Below are 20,122 nucleotides of genomic sequence, written 5' to 3'. Positions count from 1 at the left end.
CCCTACAAGGCCACAACTGCAGGAGAAAGGGAGGCAGGCATTTGAATAGCATTCATGATTCATTGTGGAAGAATAATACACATGTTTTCCTGACTGTAGCAAAGTTCTTGAATTTCATCTTTAAATTTCATTGCATTTGATGCAATGAAGAGTCTTGAGAGTGCAGATTTTCAGAAAGATATAATGAACTGCCCCCGCAAATCCTTGTCCACCAACAACATTATAAACTTACAAATCCAGATTGAACAATTGAATCGATTTTGCAGTCCTGCAAAGGTTGGACTTCAATAGCCACGAGGGTTTTTGTAGCTAGCAACCCAGATCTCCTTGCAATGAGTACATACATGTTTACAAGCCAATTAAAAGGTTACTAACAACCCCTCCACACTAAAAACAGCATGAATAGATGATTAGTGCTAAAGCTACTTGGTGGCAAGGATGAGCGCTCAAGCATCTAACAAAACTGTGCACGCAATTTCTTTCACACCAGAGCGATATTGCAGCTCTGGCTTAAAAGACTACATGGGCCGAAACGTAAATGAGAGAACAAGCAAGAGGCACAGAGGCTGTAAGGTTCTTGTGGCCACAAACCCTAGAGAAGATTCAGAATTGTCCAGCAGTGGAGGCGTTCCGGGGTTTAGTCCAGGGTTCAGCCCGGTTGAACCATCGCCAAAAGTCGGTGATTGTATGTTGGGGTTAGTATTTGGTGTGGTACTTGAAGTGGTGCCAGCCCCTCCGGCAGTGCTGGAAATTCAAATGATTTTATTCAGTTAGCCACTTAACATTGCACGAACGACTTTCTTGAAATAAAAAAGAAACACATCAAAGCTAATGCCTAATCAAGTCACTAAGATGATTATAATACGTATTTCTCTGAATTGGTTTAATTTTATTAGCCAAATCTAGATTAAGCATATGATAATCTGTCAGAGGATCTAAAAACAAGAGAACAATGTCTGCCAAGCGTCGAGTTTGTTCACTTGAAAAAGATCAACCTGAGTTGTCAGAATTGTATATATTCATAATGCACAAAGCACAATTCAGAGAAATCAGTCAGCATAGAGCTGTCCCGCAGGGCACAAAACACAAAGCCATAAAACATGGCTCCAAAAGTAGATTCTTTGGAGTACTCATAAACAGCCTGCAAGCATCTTTGAATATTTTCTCCATAATCACCCTCCTTTCCTTCCTCGGTCCAAGTCATCAAAGAATGGTAGTATACTCTCTCTCTCTCTCTCTCTCATTCTAAGAAAACCCTAACCAAGTGTGAACATTCAGTAGATATGGTAAGATTTTGTTTCTAATTATATCAACCTAAGATGCATACCCCTGCCTCCTCACTGCAGCTACTGCTTTCTATTCTGGCTAGCCGCAGTAGCCATACTTCTTACACGCTTCATCTTTTTGCATGGAAAGGGGAGGGTTGTGGAGGAGGAACACTTGCAGTGCAATTAATTTCCCAGGACCAGGCTCCCTATTCTCCCACAACCTAGACTTGCTGGGCTAGCACCGCACCCACACAGCTCACCTTTTTCCCATTAGTGCTAGCATCATGTCTCTTCACAAAGCTTACAAGCAATGTAGGTTTCAGGTTTTTGCATGACATTATAGGAAGAAAGCTTTGTGCTATAGACGATCTGGCTGCTTTTCAAACACTACAGCTACTTTGAACAGCAAGTACGTTTACTTTTTGCCCATGTTTCGAATTAATCTTAGAAAGCCACCATTGGATATAATCATGCATCTAGGGGCAGATTCACGAGGATAAAACTTTTTGCACGATGACAGCTAACAGCTAAATCACTGTGTTCCTATTTGTCTGACTCACTCGCTCATATCTCTAGGGTTCTGTCCATTATATACAGTTGGTATAAAGATCTGATCCGGCGCTTCACAACTAGTGAAGGGTGTGTTGTCTTGTTAAAAAAAAAAAAAAATACAGAGCCTGGGGGCGGTATCCTCGCAGGAGTAGAAGCAAAATGAGGGTTATTTTTGCTTGTTAGTATTTCAAAAAAAAAATTAACGAAATAACTGTTTTATAAACACAACATTTAAGCTTGTCACTACTATTTATAATGAATTTAGGTGCAAAAATTATAATGAAATTACGATGAGAAGAGACCAAAAAAAAAAAAAAAACCACTTAGACATCAAAGCCCCAATTATAAGAGCATGATATCATAAAAATATCAATTAAATAAATACAATAACTTCAAAAATATTATCAATAATAAACACATCATTAATAATAAGCACAATAAACACGCTATAATTACCGTTAAAAAGTGAGTCATTTGTTAGTGATAAGTATAACCTACTTTGATTGATATTGATGAATTTTCTTAATGTTATTAAATACATTTCACCAAAAAAAATTTATAATATCAATAATATTATAATCAAAGTTTTAGTGTGTATTCAAAATAAATTTTATTTTATTTTTTTATTTTCTCTTTAATCTCTACTCATCATAATTTGTGCAGCTCAATTTACTATTTATTAAAAAAAATTTGCAAGAAAGTTAAATATCATATTTATCATTCACAGTGCTCACAAATTATATTGTTTCACATATTCTTTTTCAAACTATGCCAATTTTATTTTTTTCTTTTAAAAAAAGGTGAAAATTTTAAAAAGAAATTCCAAAATGAGTGACCCAAGAAACTCAAAACGGCGTTTCCAATTTTTATAATTGTGTTTGTTCTTTAGGTAGATTATATGGTTGTTGTTTAAAATCAAATTAAAAAAAAAATAGTTAGGTGTAGTTAGTTGGATTTAGATATGTCTTTGATAAAAATCATGGTTGATATTTATGTATAATAAAAAAGTATATATAAAATATTTAATAGTTGTGTTTAGAAATGTAGTTGCAGTTTTTTTTCAAAATTCTTTTTACTTGGAAATACATCAAAATATTTTTTTATTTTAAAAAATTATTTTGAATATTAGTGCATTAAAATAATTTGAAAATAAAAAAAATTAATTTGAAGTAAAAAATAAAATTAAATATTTTCAAAAACACTTTTAAAACATAAAAACAAATAGGATTTTACAAAATTCAATAAACAAAACATGTAAAAATTGTTTCCCGTAACTATATTTTAAATTTAATATTTTTGTGGAACTATATTACAAAATATAATTTGATTTGTTATCAAATATTTTATTGAATTTATTATACCACAAACATAAAAACAGTTACAAAACAAACACAGCCTTTACATATATAAACACCCAATGTGACAAGACAAACCGATGAAAAAACTGCACAAGTTTTTGAGCCGTTGGATCTTTAAATTGTTTATCAAATCTTGACCACATGCAAAATGACACATGTAAATCATTCATCAGTCTTTACCATAGTTTTTAAACCCGGCCTGGCCCGGCGGGTTGACCCGGGACCCGGCCGACCCGGGGCTGGAACCGGTCCGGGTTGATAAAAAAATAAGGTAAGCCATGACCCTTGTGTGACCCGGACGACCCGGAAAAACCCGGTCAAAAACCCGGTGGTAACCCGTTGACTTTTATTTATTTTTTATTAAAACGACGTCGTTTTGAATTTTTTTAAAAATAAAAATTGACCCGGCCGACCCGTTCGACCCAGTCAAAACCCGGTGACCCAGTCAAAACCCGAAACTCAGGCCTTGGACCGGGCCAGCCACCGGACCGGGTTTAAAAACTATGGTCTTTACAAACAAGAGACCATACTGCAAGAGGACATGGAAGTACTTCAAGAAAGCGAGCAAAAAAAAAAAGCATACAAGACTACAATAAACTATTTTGGGCATAATCTTTATGTTCTAACTAAATAAATAAATAAACAGAAAGAAACCCTAACGTGAAGACGAAGCTATGCTTAATTATCATGTTAATTCATTTCTTAACCATGTTTTCAGTGGGCTTAAGCAGTGTATTAGTCTTTGCCTGGTCACTCCCCCACTATGGAATCCTTAAAGAAGCACCCAGGCCTCATGAACTTAAAATACAAACAATTTACCCTATTTTAAATAGCTTAAGAACCATCTTAAACACCTAAAAAACTTCATAAAACTAAAGGAAATCCTCTCTTTTTTCAGTAAAAAGGGTCAAGGATAGATTGATCATATGATTCAGATCACGCGTACCTTAGAGAGGATGGATACACACAAGATCCGTAACCTACAGCATAAAGCCAAAAGAATCAAAGCACGGTTTAAGCAGCCACCCTTTGGTGCAAAACACAACTCACACAACAAAAGAATAACGCTAAGCTAGAGAGGGAGAATCAAGAGGAAAAAGATTAACTGGGATCAGTTTTTGCAACAGTAGCAGTGCCAGAAAAGTCACAAGAGCCAGGAGCCATTCCTTTCCTTTGAAAGTAGCTATTGAATGCATAAGAAGCATGAGCCTGGATTGAGTTAGGCAAGAAGCATAGTCCATTAGGCTGTAATGGGGTGCAGTCGGCACCAGAACCGCATGCATAGTCGAGTGCAGTTTGCAAGGCTTGGTTGCTTGCATCACTTCTTGCCACACACCAGTTCCCTTCCACCACCACTGCCAAAAACAGTGCACCCCCAAGAACGTGGATGGCTAAGAAGACGAAGAATAGTTTGTTAGGGAGCAGATTTTCCATGGAAGAGACTGGAGAGTGTTATAGGGTGGTGGGGTTTAGAGAGTGTGATGGGGTTTAGAGAGTAAAGCAAGAGAGAGATAGAGAAAGAGGAGAAGGGGAGCTGAATTCTTTATTTCTTTTAGGATTTTGTTTCCTTTTTCTTTTTATAGTTTATTTATACAAGAACACTTTGTTTTGAATGTTGTTGAAAAAAGTGAAGGAATTCACAGTGTTATCCTTGTTTATACAGGCTTTTTTCTTTTTTCTTTGAAGTATTTTTTATTAAAAATATATTAAAATAATATTAAAAAAATAATTTCAATAATAACACATTAAAGTAATTTTAAACAAAAAAATAAAAATTAATTTTTTTTAAAATATTTTCAAAATACAAAAATAAACCCGCTTTTGCTTGAAGCTAGCTTTGTGATTCTTCTGAATACAGGAAAAGCAACTTTGACTGTACAGGGAGAGTATATAATTAGGCTTTTTGAATTTAAACAATAAAAACTTTATTTGGTTTCCCTGTATTTTTCACTCTCACTCTATGTTTGAATTTTATTTTTATTTTTATTTTTTTACCGTAAATTCAAGCTATATATCTAATTAAATTGGTCAGATAGAGACACAACTACAAAAAAAATAAAAATAAAGAAAAACTAGGCACTATGGATTCAAACAATAAAAATAGAATCACCTTGTCTTTTAGTTTTTTTTTTATTTAATTTAATGCTAGATTCAATACGATGCATGATTTTGTAATAATACCTCGTGTTTTGGCAATACCTTTTTCTTTTTTTGATGGAATATGATTTTGTTAATAGCATATTTAATTTAATTACTAATGTGTTTTAATATAACAAGAAAAATATTAATTATTAACTCAAAATCTTATACACATTTTAAAAAAAATAAATTGAGTATTATATGTGTCAATAACATTAAATTAAAAAGATATTTTGACACTAACTAAAGATTAAATCATGAAGTTAAAAAATAAATACAAATAAATATATTTGATCAGAAGTCCTTTATTTTATTTTATTTTATAGCATAATTATATGACAGTAGCTTTTTTATATAAGAATAGCAACAATTTAAATTCAATTGAACTTATTGGTAAAATTCTTTTTCTTCACCTTAATATCTTTAATTTACCAAAATCTCTTTGGTAAATTACCTAAAATCTCTGTCTGATTAATGGGAATTTATTCTTGTTTGTTTGAAAATTTTCACTAGAACAATATTTGTTTCTTAGATAAAATTCTCTTGTGTTTGCAAAGTAAATTTTAATTTTAAAAAAATAATATTTTAATAATTTTGATGTAGGTGCATCAAAAAATAATAATAGAATGCTTGTGCGTTGTTGCGAAAATATCATTAAAATCAACTTTGTTAGCCATCCTTGAAATCTTCTGGCACAAATCATTGCCTAATACATGTTTCAAATTAAATCATATAAAAATTAACATAATATATACTAGTTGACTTGACTTGATAAGTGTAAAGGCAATCTAAAATATTATTAAAAATATAGCTTGATTTAAAAAAAATAATATGATATTTTTTATTAATATTAAAATGATGATATATCAATTCATTCCAAGTTAATTCATTAAATCAGTTATATTTAATAATTGTTTTTAAATTTTTTTATTAATTATATAATAACAAAAATAAATGACTATAATAAATTAATCTAATAAAAAAATATTGATTATAATGAGTTATACAAAAAGAACAATTATTGGAGTACAAAGTAGAAGTTAAATGGAATTTAATACAATAATATCTAAAAAAAATATTATTAATTAATTTATGAATTTAAATGAAATTATATATATATATAACTAATTTTTCTAACCAAAAATATCTTCTCATTGGCTTAAAAACACAAAATCCAACCATTTTTTTTTTCAATCCTAATATGTTTTTCAAAGCAATATGAATGCTAGAAAAACACATGAATGACACTTATCTTGTTAAGAAAGATACTTTGACACTATATTTAGGTATTTTTATGATGAAACTGAAATAAAGAATCTTTTGCTCTCACATTTTTGTTTTTCTTAGCAACTTTCTCCCCTCTCTCAAACTCCAGGGCTAAAATATGAATAGAATAAAATTTTATAATAAATTGTATAATTTTCAAACTCAAGGGACCAAATATAAAAACTAAAAAAAATAAAGGCTAAGAGTTTTCGAGACCATTTATTTTAAAAAAGAAGGCTTTTGTTTTACCAAGTTTTTAATTTTCATCTTATTATTTTAAATTTCTTGCAAACAATAAAACTAAAATTTTTGTTTTTCAAAATTAAGAGCCATCACAATGTGATAATGTGTTTTTATACTGCGATAACCCAAGAGAAAACAATATTGAATCTAGCCGAACATCAATTAATATAATATAAAAAAATGAAATCAAAAACAAAAAAATTTAGTAATCAAACTTAAAAAAAAAAGACTGAAAAAGACTCTTTTTTTTTTAATAAATATCTGCCTTTCTACCTCAAAGTCAATTTTGTTCTCATAATTCTTAATTTCTTGCATGCCTATAAGTCAAAATATTCTTTGTAAAATTAAGAATCAACTCAATGACATAAATTTTGTCAACTAAGAAATTTTAGAAAAAAAACCATAAAATAAATCATAAAATTTAATTATCAAATAAAATGATGGGAGAGGATAAGGTCAAGAGTGATGCCTACTTTGTTTTTTGAATTAATAACAAATTAAAATAAATAATCAATGGAAAAAGTCAAAAAAGTGACAAATTAAATTTTGCTTATTAACTTGTCATTCAGGGTCAGAATAGTTTTTTTAAAAATCACATGAAAAAAGTATTTTTAATGAATATATTAGTAGAGATATGAATAGTTAATTTAACACTTGATTTGAATGGAATTAGAGATCGATTTGGTGCAAGAAAGGTGATAGGAGATTATTATTAATGTTAATAAATAAAAGAAAAGGAAGGCTGTGTGACGAATAATTGTCTAAAGAAATATTATAATGATTATATAATATTAAAAATCAAAAAAATATTTCGTCGCCTGAGAGATTCGAACTCTCGCGGGGAAACCCCATGTACTTAGCAGGCACACGCCTTAACCACTCGGCCAAAGCGACTTTGTTGTTCAAACTATCATATAAATAGTATTGATATCAATTCGTAAGCATAGTGTTACCCCCTCATTGGTACGCTGCAAAGACGAACGATAAAGCTCATGCAACATTCTACACAAGAATGTTACAGAACTTTGACAGCATCCAAACCATAAAAGAATTCCTAGAGATGAGAGACTTGTAACATGATTGTCTCCTCGAAAGGACATCTCAGCTGAAAATATTACAGCAACCAATCAAAAGAATCAAGAAGCACGCCCCATGTCCCGGAAAAACATTCCAGTTCAAGTAGCTAAGAATCCCAGGACAACGGGACAAAAGAAAAGAGAAAATAATATTCTCATGATGTGATGTAGTTTCACAATGTAGGGTCTTAGAGCTCCTTCGATGTCAAAAAATGGAGTATCAAATATATATGGTGTTGGTTGTTGTACACTCTCTCTTCTTGTCAAGTCGTGTTTCTCTCCCTCCCCTTTGGGATTTCATGTATACCCCGAGTTAAAGAATCACATGAAAAACAAATCAATTTGATACTTTCTCATAAAATAATAAATAAGCATCGCAACGCAGAACTTCTTCCAGGGAAACCTCACGCACATGGGCGTCACTGGCATAATACCACACAGAACCCCCCTGTTCTTTGTCAGCCTTGCCTTTGTTCCTCTCATCTCCTCTGACATATGCAATATAGTGGCCTCCCCTCATTGTTCCTAAATGCTCTACCACCCCAAGCAGGCGATATACATATCTCTCTGTGTCAACGGACCTGTAAATGCTCAACAATGTAACAGCTGCAGTTAATTACATGACAGTTTTCCTTGCAAAACAAAGTTTATGTAGAGGAAATTAAAGTCAGGAATCAAATCAGGCATAAAAACTCTGTGAATGACCGATTTTTCTCAATCTTTTCGTGTGTTTTTACATATAGAATCCATAGTGAAATTCACTTAAAGCCATTGAAAGCACGATCTAGGGCAGCTATTACATCAAAGCTAGTGCATATGTTAGAACCCAAGAGAAAAATAGCTCTATCTATAGCTTACATTAACATCACAAATGCTTCACAAGTTACATCTTATGAACAACAGTCAAGGGAAACTATACAATTCCATCACAAGTTTCTTGTTTGATTATTTGTATCTAATAAAACATTTGTCCATTTTGTATTCCTCTTAACGAGACGGTTTAAAATTTCCTTTCCTGGAAGTTGTCCTATAAGTTCACAGCCTCTGAAAAACCTATCTACTTTTTATTTTCCGTGTAAAAGGCTCAATTTGGTAATAAATATCTCTTCAAACGTGTTGTTCTGACAGACCATAACTCATAAATGATAGAGAAAATGCATATGACTGCAAGCATCAGGCCAGAAATCATTGAGGCAGTTACGCTCCATAAATAAATAGCTCAAATGCAGCAAAATGACTTGCTATTCTCATGCATTACTATCACTTGTGATGAGAGGGACCCATAACCCTGCAGAATCATGAACTGCCTTAACTATTAAATATAGCCATTAAGGTAAAAGGGTTTCAGAGCCTTCACAGCAAAGGCACCAAGCCAACAAGGTGAAAAATCAATGGGACTATGACGCCACATCATTTATAGTGGAATCAAAGATAGTGCTGAATGATAGGTACCTGGGATCCATATAAGGTTCAAGATCAAGTACATCTCTGAAGGTAACATGGCCGCTCAATTTACATAGACGACCACGAGCATCTTGACTGAACCTCTTCAAATGAATGGTTAGAATAGGCGGGGGTTTTTCAATAAGGAACCTCCTAGTTGCATCCCTCTTTACATTCAGTTTTTTTGAAGTTTTATCCTCATCCTCATTCACATCTGACTCACAGTTTCCAGAGAAGTTGGAGCCAGTCTGCTCATCTTTAACCATGGTATATCCAGTACCACTTGTCTCATCACCACTACAAGAATCAACAGGTGGACCACTCAAAGTTTCTCCATTACAAGATTCATAGTAACCGGAGCTATGTGATACATTCATCTCATATTTCCTTTCTTCACTTTGAGAAATGAACGGTTCCATCTCTGTCTGAACAATTTCAGCTTGTATGAAATTTTTATTTGAGGAATCATTACCTGAATCAAAGACTTCAGGTGTGGAGTTGAGAAGGCTATTAGGAATACCATCTCCATTCTGAAAGTTTCTGACCTCAGAGGCATATGAGATGTCCTTGTATAAACTCACTGAATCACTTTGTATTTGAGTCTCACCTCCATTTAATAAAGTTTTTGGAGATATTTTAGCTTGCTTCTTCTTTGCATCCAACCTTTGCTGTTGCAGGATTTTTGAACAGTTCTCACATTCCCAAGCATTATCATTGGAGAGAAGTTCTGGCTTTACAAAATGAGACAAACAACTCTCTATAGACACTGGAGAATCAGTATCGTCAACTTCATCAGGATCAGACTCACTGCCAATTCCTGCAATAAAAACTGGTCCAGCAACTTCATTAGGTAAAGAGGGCCCTGCAACAGGAGCTGCTGAAACCTCAGGCTCATTGAATAAGTCACCAATGCCATCAAATTCCGCTTCATCTTGTTCACAGCCCACAAACGATGAGGAAGCCTCAGCTTCTCCCTCCATTATCTCCCCATCAGTAAAGCCCTCTTCTCTGTACGGAAGCAGAAGAACTTCAGAGCTTTGAACTTGAAATGGAACCTCCTCTTCCCAAGGATTAACAGAAGAAGATTCTGGTTTTTGATTTGGCTCCCCATCAATTGAAGATGCCTGGCAAGTCTCCATTAAGCCATCATTAGGAATGTCAAATTTATCCCCGCATTTCTGACCTGCTGCAAGATCATTATTTTCTGAAGTAAGACCGTGCTCATCTGATGCAGTTTCTGGTCCGACATAATCCATCCAGAAGTCTTCAAATGAACTTGCTGTTTGCTCCATTGTTGTCTCAACAGCTTGCTTACTATCAGATTCAATACCAGCCATCGAATTCTGTGAAGCTATGCTAGTTTCATTGACCACAGTCGATGGAACAGTTGAATCTGGTGCTAGAGTGTTATCTGAAGAAGACTGTGTGTGGCATGAAGAATCACCATGGACTGATGGGTTTGATATATTTTGAGCTGGCACTGAATCCATATTTTTGTTAACCTTTGGTTGAACCTTCCCCACTCTCTTTGGTGGCAGCTTTGTTTTCTTTGCTCGAGAGACAGGTTGGACTTTTTTAATTGGAGGTTTCTTCATTGGAACTGGAAGTGAGAGATCTTGAAATGGCTCATGCATGGTTGAGGAGTGCCCACATTCTACACAACAAACAGTGCTAGAAATTCGACCCCCAAAAGCAGAATCCACAAACGTAGGACCATGTTTTGGAGGAATGCCATCTTCGTTGGAAGCATTTCTTCGCTTTCTAACAATCAACTCTTCAGTAGAAAGCCCGTCAAGTAAGCAGCACAGCAATTCATGACTATCTTGCTGCTGATAACCCCTAAATTGGGGAGCCTTGGAACAGACCGACCCAAAAAAAGATTTCGGGTTGATTACATTTCTTAAACTGGCCTCAGCTTGCAGATCAGTAAATAGCTTCTTTAAAGCAATTGATAAAGGCCCTAGAGATGCCTCTTCATTTAGGTAGTCACGCAACTTGTTCATAGATAGAAGATTCTGCATGACTGAATTAAAGAAGCAAGTGTTCCCAAGATTAACCAAGCCTCTCACCACATGACCGCTTCTTCCCTCTAAACTAGTTGCCTCAGTGCCTTCTGCATTAAGTTCACTAAGAATACTGCCCCTTCCAATCCAAACATCCACGGCATCCACTGATGACTGTTCAAATGATTGCGCCTTGATCGCCTTTACAACCTCAAATACTGAATCTTTTTTCTCACCATTTCCCTCTGTTTTCTCAACTGGAATTAGTGTATTACATGGGAAGCACCATTGAAGTTGAGGGTTTTCCCATTGGAAGACCAAAGGATGACGATTCTGCTTAGAATGACGAATTGCATGGCTCTGAGCAGTCGTTGGCAAACCAACCCCTCCACAGGCTAAATGCCCACATTCTAAACAGACCCAAACGGCTTTCGACTGGGATTTTGAATCAACCGAACCACTTCCTTTCTTCTTAGCTTGTTTACCCCTTCCCTTAGCCCCCTTCCTATCACCAACACCTTCTCGACAATCCTCACACCTAAGAGAATCCAAAGACCTAATTTTGTCCGACAAGTTGTTCGCATCAAAACCCTTGTCAAAGTGAGAACACAATTTTCTCTCTTTCACTGCTGTAACTCCATCAACAATTTCAACATTGAGATTTGCTTGTTCAGGCACAATATTGGGAGAATGGCCAGCGACCCGCTTCTCCTTCTGCGGTGGGCGAGCCTTTTTCTTATTAGCCTTTTTCCCCATTGGTCCTAAAAGTAACCCATTAAATAAAAAACATTGAACAGTACCAAAACAAACCAAGAAAAATACCACAGCATTCAACAACAACAACCCAAATTGAACCAAACATCTCTAGAAAACCAATCCATCAGTACCCTCAGACAACTTGAATAACAATTACGAACATTAAAGAAAAGAAAACAAGCACAGAGAGCCATCCATCCAAAAACCATCCACTAATAAAATTCTAATTTCGAAGAGAACCCAGATGAGGAGTTGGATCATACAGCGCAAAGCAATAATCTTTTCAAGTAAAATCCTACACTTCAAGCAACAGCTAATAATATCAAGCATATTCAAATACAGCTTAAAAGCTAAAACACGGAAAGGAAAAGAAAGACAGATAGAGAAGTGGAGATTTACCTCAAAATCCGGTAGAGGGAGAAGAGGGCCAGAGATTCAAATAATAAATTATATAAAAGAGGGGTTTTTTAGGAAAATTGATAGGGATTCAATAGTAAAGAAGAGAGACAGAGCACGAGAAAAAGAAAGGGGTTGGTGCTTGGAGCACCCTTTAGAAATGGTAGGAAAACTCTCACTGCTGCTTGGCGCTTCAGAGAGAGAGAGGAGGAGTTGAGGGATGAAAGTGAAAAACAGAGATATATATTTTGGGGGGGAATTGAGAGACACTGGATTTTTTTTACCTTTCAAATCCGGATAAAATAGAATAGTTCAACTAAATGCATATTTCTTTTCTGTTTTTACATGGAAGGATAATTTAAACTCTCAACATTACCCCATTAAATACACGTTTAAGATATTTCTATTATACTATAGCTTTTTTTAATAATTAATTTAATAGTTTTAGAATCTGTTTATTTTTATATTTTAAAAAAAAATTAATTTTTTTTTTAATATTTTTAAATTTGTTTGATATGTTAATATCAAAATTAATTTTTAAAAATAAAAAATATATATTTTAAATATATTTTAAATTAAAAATATTTTAAAAAATAATAATTATTACATTTTCAAACACTCCTTAATTCTTTAATCGTAATGAATATTTATGTTAACTTCTATTATATTTATATTTTCTCTATTAAGTAATAATTATTAAAAAAGAAATCACTCAATTGGTATTCATCATATTATTGATATTGATTATTGTATAAAAAAAAATTATTAGGTAGATTTGAGAAAGTTTACAAAGCTTTATTGTTTATATGAATTATGAATTTTTTTTAAATTTAGTATTTTTTTAATTTTATTGTTATTTTTTTTAATTTTATTGTTATTTTTTTAATTTTATTTACATATATTTTTTTTAACAATCATTTGTTATCTTTGGACCAATCAAGTTGACTAAATCATATTAAAACAACTTTCATATAATTTAATTTTATAATTTAATTTTAAACTCAAGTTAAACAAAGAATCAAGATAATAGATTTTTCCTATCAATTTCATATTTTTTCCTTTTAATTTTATCTTTATATTTTTTTTTAGAAATTGGTCAATTTGACTTTAAACTAACTAAGTTGATTAGCTGTATTGAGACAGCTTTCACATAATTTAATTTTAAATTTAGGCTAGATAAAAAATTGGATTGAGGAGTTTTTTTTCATGTTAATTTTATATTTTTTCCCTTCAATTTCTTTCTCTTTTTTTATTATCATTCAATTAGAAAGTTTTTTGATTAATCAAGTTAATTAAGTCATATCAGACAACTTATCACATGTATTAATTTTAAATTTGAAATTTGAGTTGGATAAATAATTTAGTCATTGTATTAGATGATATTTATTAACAATATGAAATAACTTTATGTGACATAAATATTTTTTGTTATGGTAAAAACAATTGCACCGACCCAACAGAAGAGGCACTGTAAACCAGTAAATAATTAAATGACTTCCACTAAATTTAAGATATGTTTACAAATAAGATTATAAGTGACAGATGGTCGTCACCCATAAAAGATTAAATGCGCCGTCCGGACCCAAACTCTTATAATGAATAATTTGACTTCCATTATCGTTATATAACTTAGCTTTTGAGATTGGGCACTTATGAAGCATTACGTGATATAACTTTACTTTTGAGCACTTATAAAGTATTACGAGGCTCTTTATATGTTGATCTCTTCATACATATAAAGTATATACTTTAGAGTATATATTATGTAGTCATCAAATCAGTTGGTTAGATGTAATATTGATTTTATCTATGTAAAAAACATATATTTTATTTTTAATAATTATTTGTATTTAATTAATGAATTTAATATTTAATTAATAAATCTAGAATAAGAATAAAGTTTTGAAACAAAAATAATTTATAAAAAAATTATAAAGTTGTTATAATTACAAATTTTTTATTGTATCAAAATATTGTTATTAAATATTCCTAATCAATGTTCTATTAATATTGAATATTAACCAAAATTATTGAGATCGATATATATTATATTTATTTTTTTAATGAAAGAAAACAGATGTTCTCATAAACTAAGGTATGTAATACTTGAAACTCATACACAGGTGTTTATCAAATGTTTATTTCTTAAGATTCTTATGATAGTTGTGTAAATGATTCTTAGACTTAAAATCATTAAGTTATATTGTAGATAGAATATTATATTTTGATAATGACCACATATTTTTTCAATTAATGATAGTAAAAAGACAAATATTATATATAACATAAATAATATAAAGATATTAAAGTGATCAATAAAGAATTAATCACCCTATATGAATTATAAAAAATGCTCTGTCTGTTATTAAATAGTATCAGTTATGAAATCCTTGCTCAATGTGAAATATGTCTTAAAAAGAGCTTAAAAATCTTTAATTAATAAATGACTATAATGTAGAAAACTAAAACGATTTAACAATGCAGACATATTACATGCTATATTTATAAACTTAAATATTTATGATAAAGAGATAATAATTAAACCAAAAAATTAGTCATAAAAAGGTTAAGTCAAACTACTTATAACTTTCTAATATTTAAAAAATTATGATAGGTTATTAGACATTGTACTTAATCTTCAAATATAAATCAATTAATTATTAAATTGATAATAAATTAAATTTTTATTTTATTTTATTTAGGATTACAATTTATATTTGAGCTAACTTATTAATGAATCTAATGAGTCATATATATAAGAACCATGATCAAAAATTAAAATGAGATGATTAATTAAATGTAGCTTGATTGTAAATAATTTGTAGAAATTAAGGACTATAATATAATTAATACAAGAAATTACAAATCTAGACCTACAAAAATCAAATAGGAATTTGATTGAATAAATTTATGAAAATATCATAAAATAATATAATGATATTATTTAAAGGATAAATTGTTATTTTGTTATTTATAAGTTTTTTCTTTTAGATTTTTATATATATAGAATGCTATATCTTTTATATCCTATAAAAAAGAAAAAAGTGAAAAACATATAATATGTAAATACCTAAAAAAAAAAACTAACACTCTAAGGATACATTCATCCACAAATTTTGAAACTATACATGAGAGGTTTTGATGGTTGTTATTAAATTTCTAAATTGTATAGTTTATAAGGAAAGCGGGAGAGTTTAAGCTTCGGCAGATTTTGCCTAAATGTTTATAGACGCGCATCGTCCTGCTCTATACGTAAATTAATTCGAGATCTCGAGAAAATTGCTCGGTAGCGATCGATAGCCAAAGGGTCTGCTGTTGGATTTTAGCTTGTCACTCGCTGCCTCGCCTCGGAATGTTAACTCTCGGTAGAAATCAATCTAGTAATGAACGATTGGGAACTCGGTTTCCTAAAAAAATTAATTTATTTTATATATTTTAAATTATTTTAATATATTGATTTTAAAAATATTTTTTAAAAATAAAATAATTATTTTAATACATTTTAGCATGAATTTTTTTTGAAAAGTAACACCAACTATATTTCTAAATAAACAATTAAATATTTATTTTTCATTTTACACTAAAATGCTTTACAACTTGTGCTGATTTGTTGTAAATCATTTTATAGAAAAGTTACTAGCAAAATACTTTTTATTTAAGAAAGTTCAGTAAAATAATTTACAAAAATGAGTAGTTAAATTTATAGTTTTTCACTTCAATATCACTTATAATACTTTTTATTTAATTATTTATAATATTTTACAAAAAATTTCAAGATCTTTTAAAAATACTTGGTTAGATTGCAAAAAAAAAATAGCAAATTAATCATGCTTTAGTCATGTAGCTAATCAAAATTAATTAAATTTTAATACTCATAGTATTAAAAATAATTAAATAATCGCTTCATATTTTTTTTCAATTTCTTAAATGTTTCCTTTCAAAATCAAATATCCTCATCTTACCTTCTTCTCTTTTCCTTTTCAAGAAAAAAAATAAATTCCAAAACAACACGAAAAAATAATGAAAGAATTGAGCTAGAAATGAATTTAGTAACAATTACTTTCATTAAACAACAAGGATTAAATTATAAGTAACTCTTTTGAAATGCGGAAAATTCTACATTTTATTTTTGATTAAATTATAGCGGTCAATGAAGAATAGGGTTAAAATAAAATATTCCACTCGGTTTTACTTGCTCTGTCAATTAACTCACGGAAGCAAATTTTTAGCCAATTGCGTCCTTGATGTTTAATAGAATTGCAATTATATCCTTCTGATAATCCAATTCAGTAAAATTAACAAGATCATAAATTGATTTTACACGTATCTCGCATGAGAAAGCTAATAAAAAACAAATCCTCAAGACTCCAATGCCATTCTCCATCAAGAAACTTGCGCATAATCAAACCTAGTTCATCATCAAGATCCTTCACTACACACACTTCATTGTCTTCCTATGTCACCTTCGATGTTCAATATCACAAATGGTGAGGTTGTTCACTTGGATATATTTGATTGAAGAGCTCTCAGCAGCAGTAAAACAAGTACTTTTTTTCCCTTGCATGTAATTTCTTAGTACGAGATCTTTAGAATTCACCTTTTGAATTCTATTAATATCTTTAAAAACTTGATTTAATAGTTTTATTAACAAAAATTTCTATTAATATTTATATTTACAATATATATGCTTTAAGAATGTTTTGTTTTTTAAGTTTATCATGATATCAAGATGTGGAAACTTCCACATGAACAACTAAGGTGATTGTCATTTATTATGATGGATGGATATTGTATATATTTTAAAAATACTTCAACATGATGAATTTATTTGGTTGTTGTTTTTATTATATTTTTATATTTTTAATTTTTTTATTAATTATTTATATTCATTAAATATGAGTTAAGAAATTGTTTAGGTTTAATCGTGCTGAAATCTAGATTATATTTTATAATTACATTTAAATTAATTTTAATGAAGAACTTATAATATTTAATATTTTTTTTAATTTAAGTTTGCATGTTAGTAACTTAATATATAAGGTGTTATTAATTATATTAATAGGTCTCTAAAAAATATAGTATAATGATAAAGAATTTTAAATCTAAGTTTTAAGTTCGAGTTAGAATATATATCTTTTATAAGAGTCTGAAATAATATTTTATTTACTTATTTAGAGAGATACATAATATGCTTTTTGAAAAGTAAGATTTTTTTTAAATATAGAAAACAAATGAACTTTAGGACGATCTAACATAAATTTCCATTTTCTTAAATACGAAGAATTCAAAAAAGAAATTATGAGCTGTAGTGCTAAATGAGATTTCGATAGAATTGGAATCTTTACAGTTATTCACTTTGCCCATACGATGCACTTGGCCTTTCAAGCCTATAGCCCTCGCTTATACAACGAAATTCATGCTTTTTAATTCGTGTGTTTGTTACTATAATAAACTTTACTTTGTTGTTATGAGTTAGAAAAAATTATTGTATAAAATATATTTTTATTAAGATTAGTTTAGTATTTATATATATTTAGTTAAAATTATAATTAAAATTAAAAGTAAATAAAAAATAGTTTAATATATTTGATTAATCATGCTTTTCAAATTAAGATTGTGAAATAACTAAAAAAGATATATATTAATATTGATAAATTTTAATTTAAATATTATAAATTTAACTATTGTTATTCTATTTTGAAATAAATAATACTTTATATAAAATATTTTTTTATTATTCTATTAAACTATCTACAATTCTATCACATATGAAATTAATCCGACAAGGATTATAATTTTATAGTTTCTTAGAGTGCAACAAAATTAGATAAAATATCACTAAAAATAAACTTGAGATTATGATCAAATTCTGCAAATATTACACATTCATGCAATCTCCTTCTAATTTATATAGTATCATTGAATAATATTAAATACTAATTTTTTTAATAAAACATATTTAAAAATAAAAAAATAGATTTTTTTACTTAATTAAATCGGGTTCAATATATTTAAATTCGGACCAAATTCTATCTAACTATAAACAATAAACTATACAAGTTAATTAATTTACTTTATACTATTCACTTGAAGGGTGCAAGGAAACAATATATAGTAAAATTCACCCAGAGCCCACAGACAATAAATAACATTTTATATTTTACCAAAAATATATTTTTTATAATTTGCTTCAAACATAAGTAATCACATAAACAAACACCATCTCAATAGCCTCCATTCATATAGCCGATTTGATTCTTTTATGATCCACATCCCTCGCTCACGCGGTATGCTGAATATTTTTCCAAACTCATGGGGCCAACTTAATTCAATTTATATAAGAGCCCCGGCTAACTTAAATCATTCTCTTCTTATATTGCCTTTTGTTTTCATAAATCATTACTTAAAAAAATTAATGATATTTTGTATGTTCGTGCTCGGGGATCTAAGTTTTTTTAAATATAAAAACAAATATTGAGATCTCTATAAATTTTTTTTGATATTGTTATTAAACTTAAAAATAATATTATTTTAATTTTTTTATAAGATAAATTTTCATATTAATATATCTCTTTTTTTATTTTAGCCACCACAATTTTTTTTACTGGAATAATTTTTTTAATTTTTAAAAAACTATGATTGTTAAAGTAAGTTAACAAAAAAATATTAAAATGATATATCTATATTTTTTATGATAAAAAGTTAAAAAATTCATAAAAATGATAAAATTATATTCAAAATCTATATTATTATATTATCCATAAACTAAACCAACAAATTCAATACACTTGAGTACTATCATATAGGCTGCGTACGTAAATAATATAATATGATTTTATTTATAATAATTCACATGTATGTTTATAAATTGGATTTCATTCACATGTGTATGTTTATAAATTTAAAAAAAATCATTTTGAATAATTTTGACAAAAAAAACCCAATTCAAAATGTTTAAGAAATCTAGGAACTCAATTAACACAGAAAACTTTGAAAAACTCTATTAAGGTTCTTCATTTTTTTAAAATATAATTTCCATGCATAAATTAATATAATTTTGCATGTATTGGCCGCTTCTATCTATGGAAGCTTTATATCTTTATAAGAAGATTTTCAACTCTCTATCTCTGTTTTTATAGTGTACGAACCTCCATGGAAGGTATGCAACTGCGATTAGAGTAGGGGGGCTACTGGCTAGGAGAAGTTGTCTGAAATAAGAACATAGATTAAGGAGTTTGGTCCATTACTTTTTAATTTGTTGAATAATTTGTTTTAATTTATATTTTAAAAAAATTATTGTAGTTTTATAATTTAGTTTATAAATTTAACAAGTTAACTAGATTAATTTAGATTATTTATTTTTTAATATTAAATTGATAAAAAATTATATTTTATAATTTGTTATGATATGTTTTATTATATATCTCGGGTTATTATTGTTTTATTATCCAAGTTGTTAATTTAACAAATTAACCCAAATAAACTTAAGTTAATTTAATATATTGTTGTTTTAATATTTTTTAAACAGGGATATTATTTTAAATTTTATTTTTAAGTTAAATTACTTTTAATTATTTATATTAATTGTTTTTTAACCAAACAAATAAATCGGATATATTAAA

The 20,122-nt window shown here is 29.6% G+C and overlaps 2 protein-coding genes and 1 non-coding gene across 6 annotated transcripts; all 3 read right to left on the bottom strand.

Annotated features, from left to right (window-relative positions):
• Positions 1–161: 161 nt before the first annotated feature.
• On the bottom strand, positions 162–4,737 carry LOC105137749 (PLASMODESMATA CALLOSE-BINDING PROTEIN 3-like). The gene is made up of 3 exons (XM_011043597.1): positions 4,285–4,737; positions 4,125–4,158; positions 162–744 (listed from the first exon to the last, which is right to left on the bottom strand). Exons 1-3 carry the CDS (start codon positions 4,610–4,612, stop codon positions 519–521), a joined length of 588 nt encoding a protein of 195 aa, XP_011041899.1. The 5' UTR covers positions 4,613–4,737; the 3' UTR covers positions 162–518.
• Positions 4,738–7,638: 2,901 nt separating this feature from the next.
• Positions 7,639–7,720, bottom strand: TRNAS-GCU (transfer RNA serine (anticodon GCU)). The gene has a single exon. It is a non-coding gene; the product is annotated as a tRNA-Ser (tRNA).
• A 259-nt stretch (positions 7,721–7,979) lies between these two features.
• Positions 7,980–12,732, bottom strand: LOC105137748 (ubiquitin carboxyl-terminal hydrolase 2-like). Of its 4 annotated transcripts, none has more exons than XM_011043594.1 (3): positions 12,504–12,731; positions 9,355–12,399; positions 7,980–8,492 (listed from the first exon to the last, which is right to left on the bottom strand). In XM_011043594.1, the coding sequence occupies exons 2-3, from the start codon at positions 12,102–12,104 to the stop codon at positions 8,240–8,242; spliced, it is 3,003 nt and encodes a 1,000-aa protein (XP_011041896.1). In that variant the 5' UTR covers positions 12,105–12,399; positions 12,504–12,731; the 3' UTR covers positions 7,980–8,239. The 4 variants fall into 4 exon arrangements, with proteins under 4 accessions (XP_011041896.1, XP_011041895.1, XP_011041897.1 ...); XM_011043593.1 differs by having other exon boundaries at positions 9,355–12,109; XM_011043595.1 differs by having other exon boundaries at positions 7,980–8,483; positions 9,355–12,109; positions 12,504–12,730.
• Between the last annotated feature and the right edge of the window lie 7,390 nt (positions 12,733–20,122).

This window comes from Populus euphratica, unplaced genomic scaffold (genome assembly GCF_000495115.2).
Source record: "Populus euphratica unplaced genomic scaffold, PopEup_1.0 scaffold163.1, whole genome shotgun sequence".
In the NCBI taxonomy this organism is placed as follows: domain Eukaryota; kingdom Viridiplantae; phylum Streptophyta; class Magnoliopsida; order Malpighiales; family Salicaceae; genus Populus; species Populus euphratica.
Note: the sequence above shows the minus strand (reverse complement) of the source record. Positions and strands in the feature narration are given on the sequence as shown.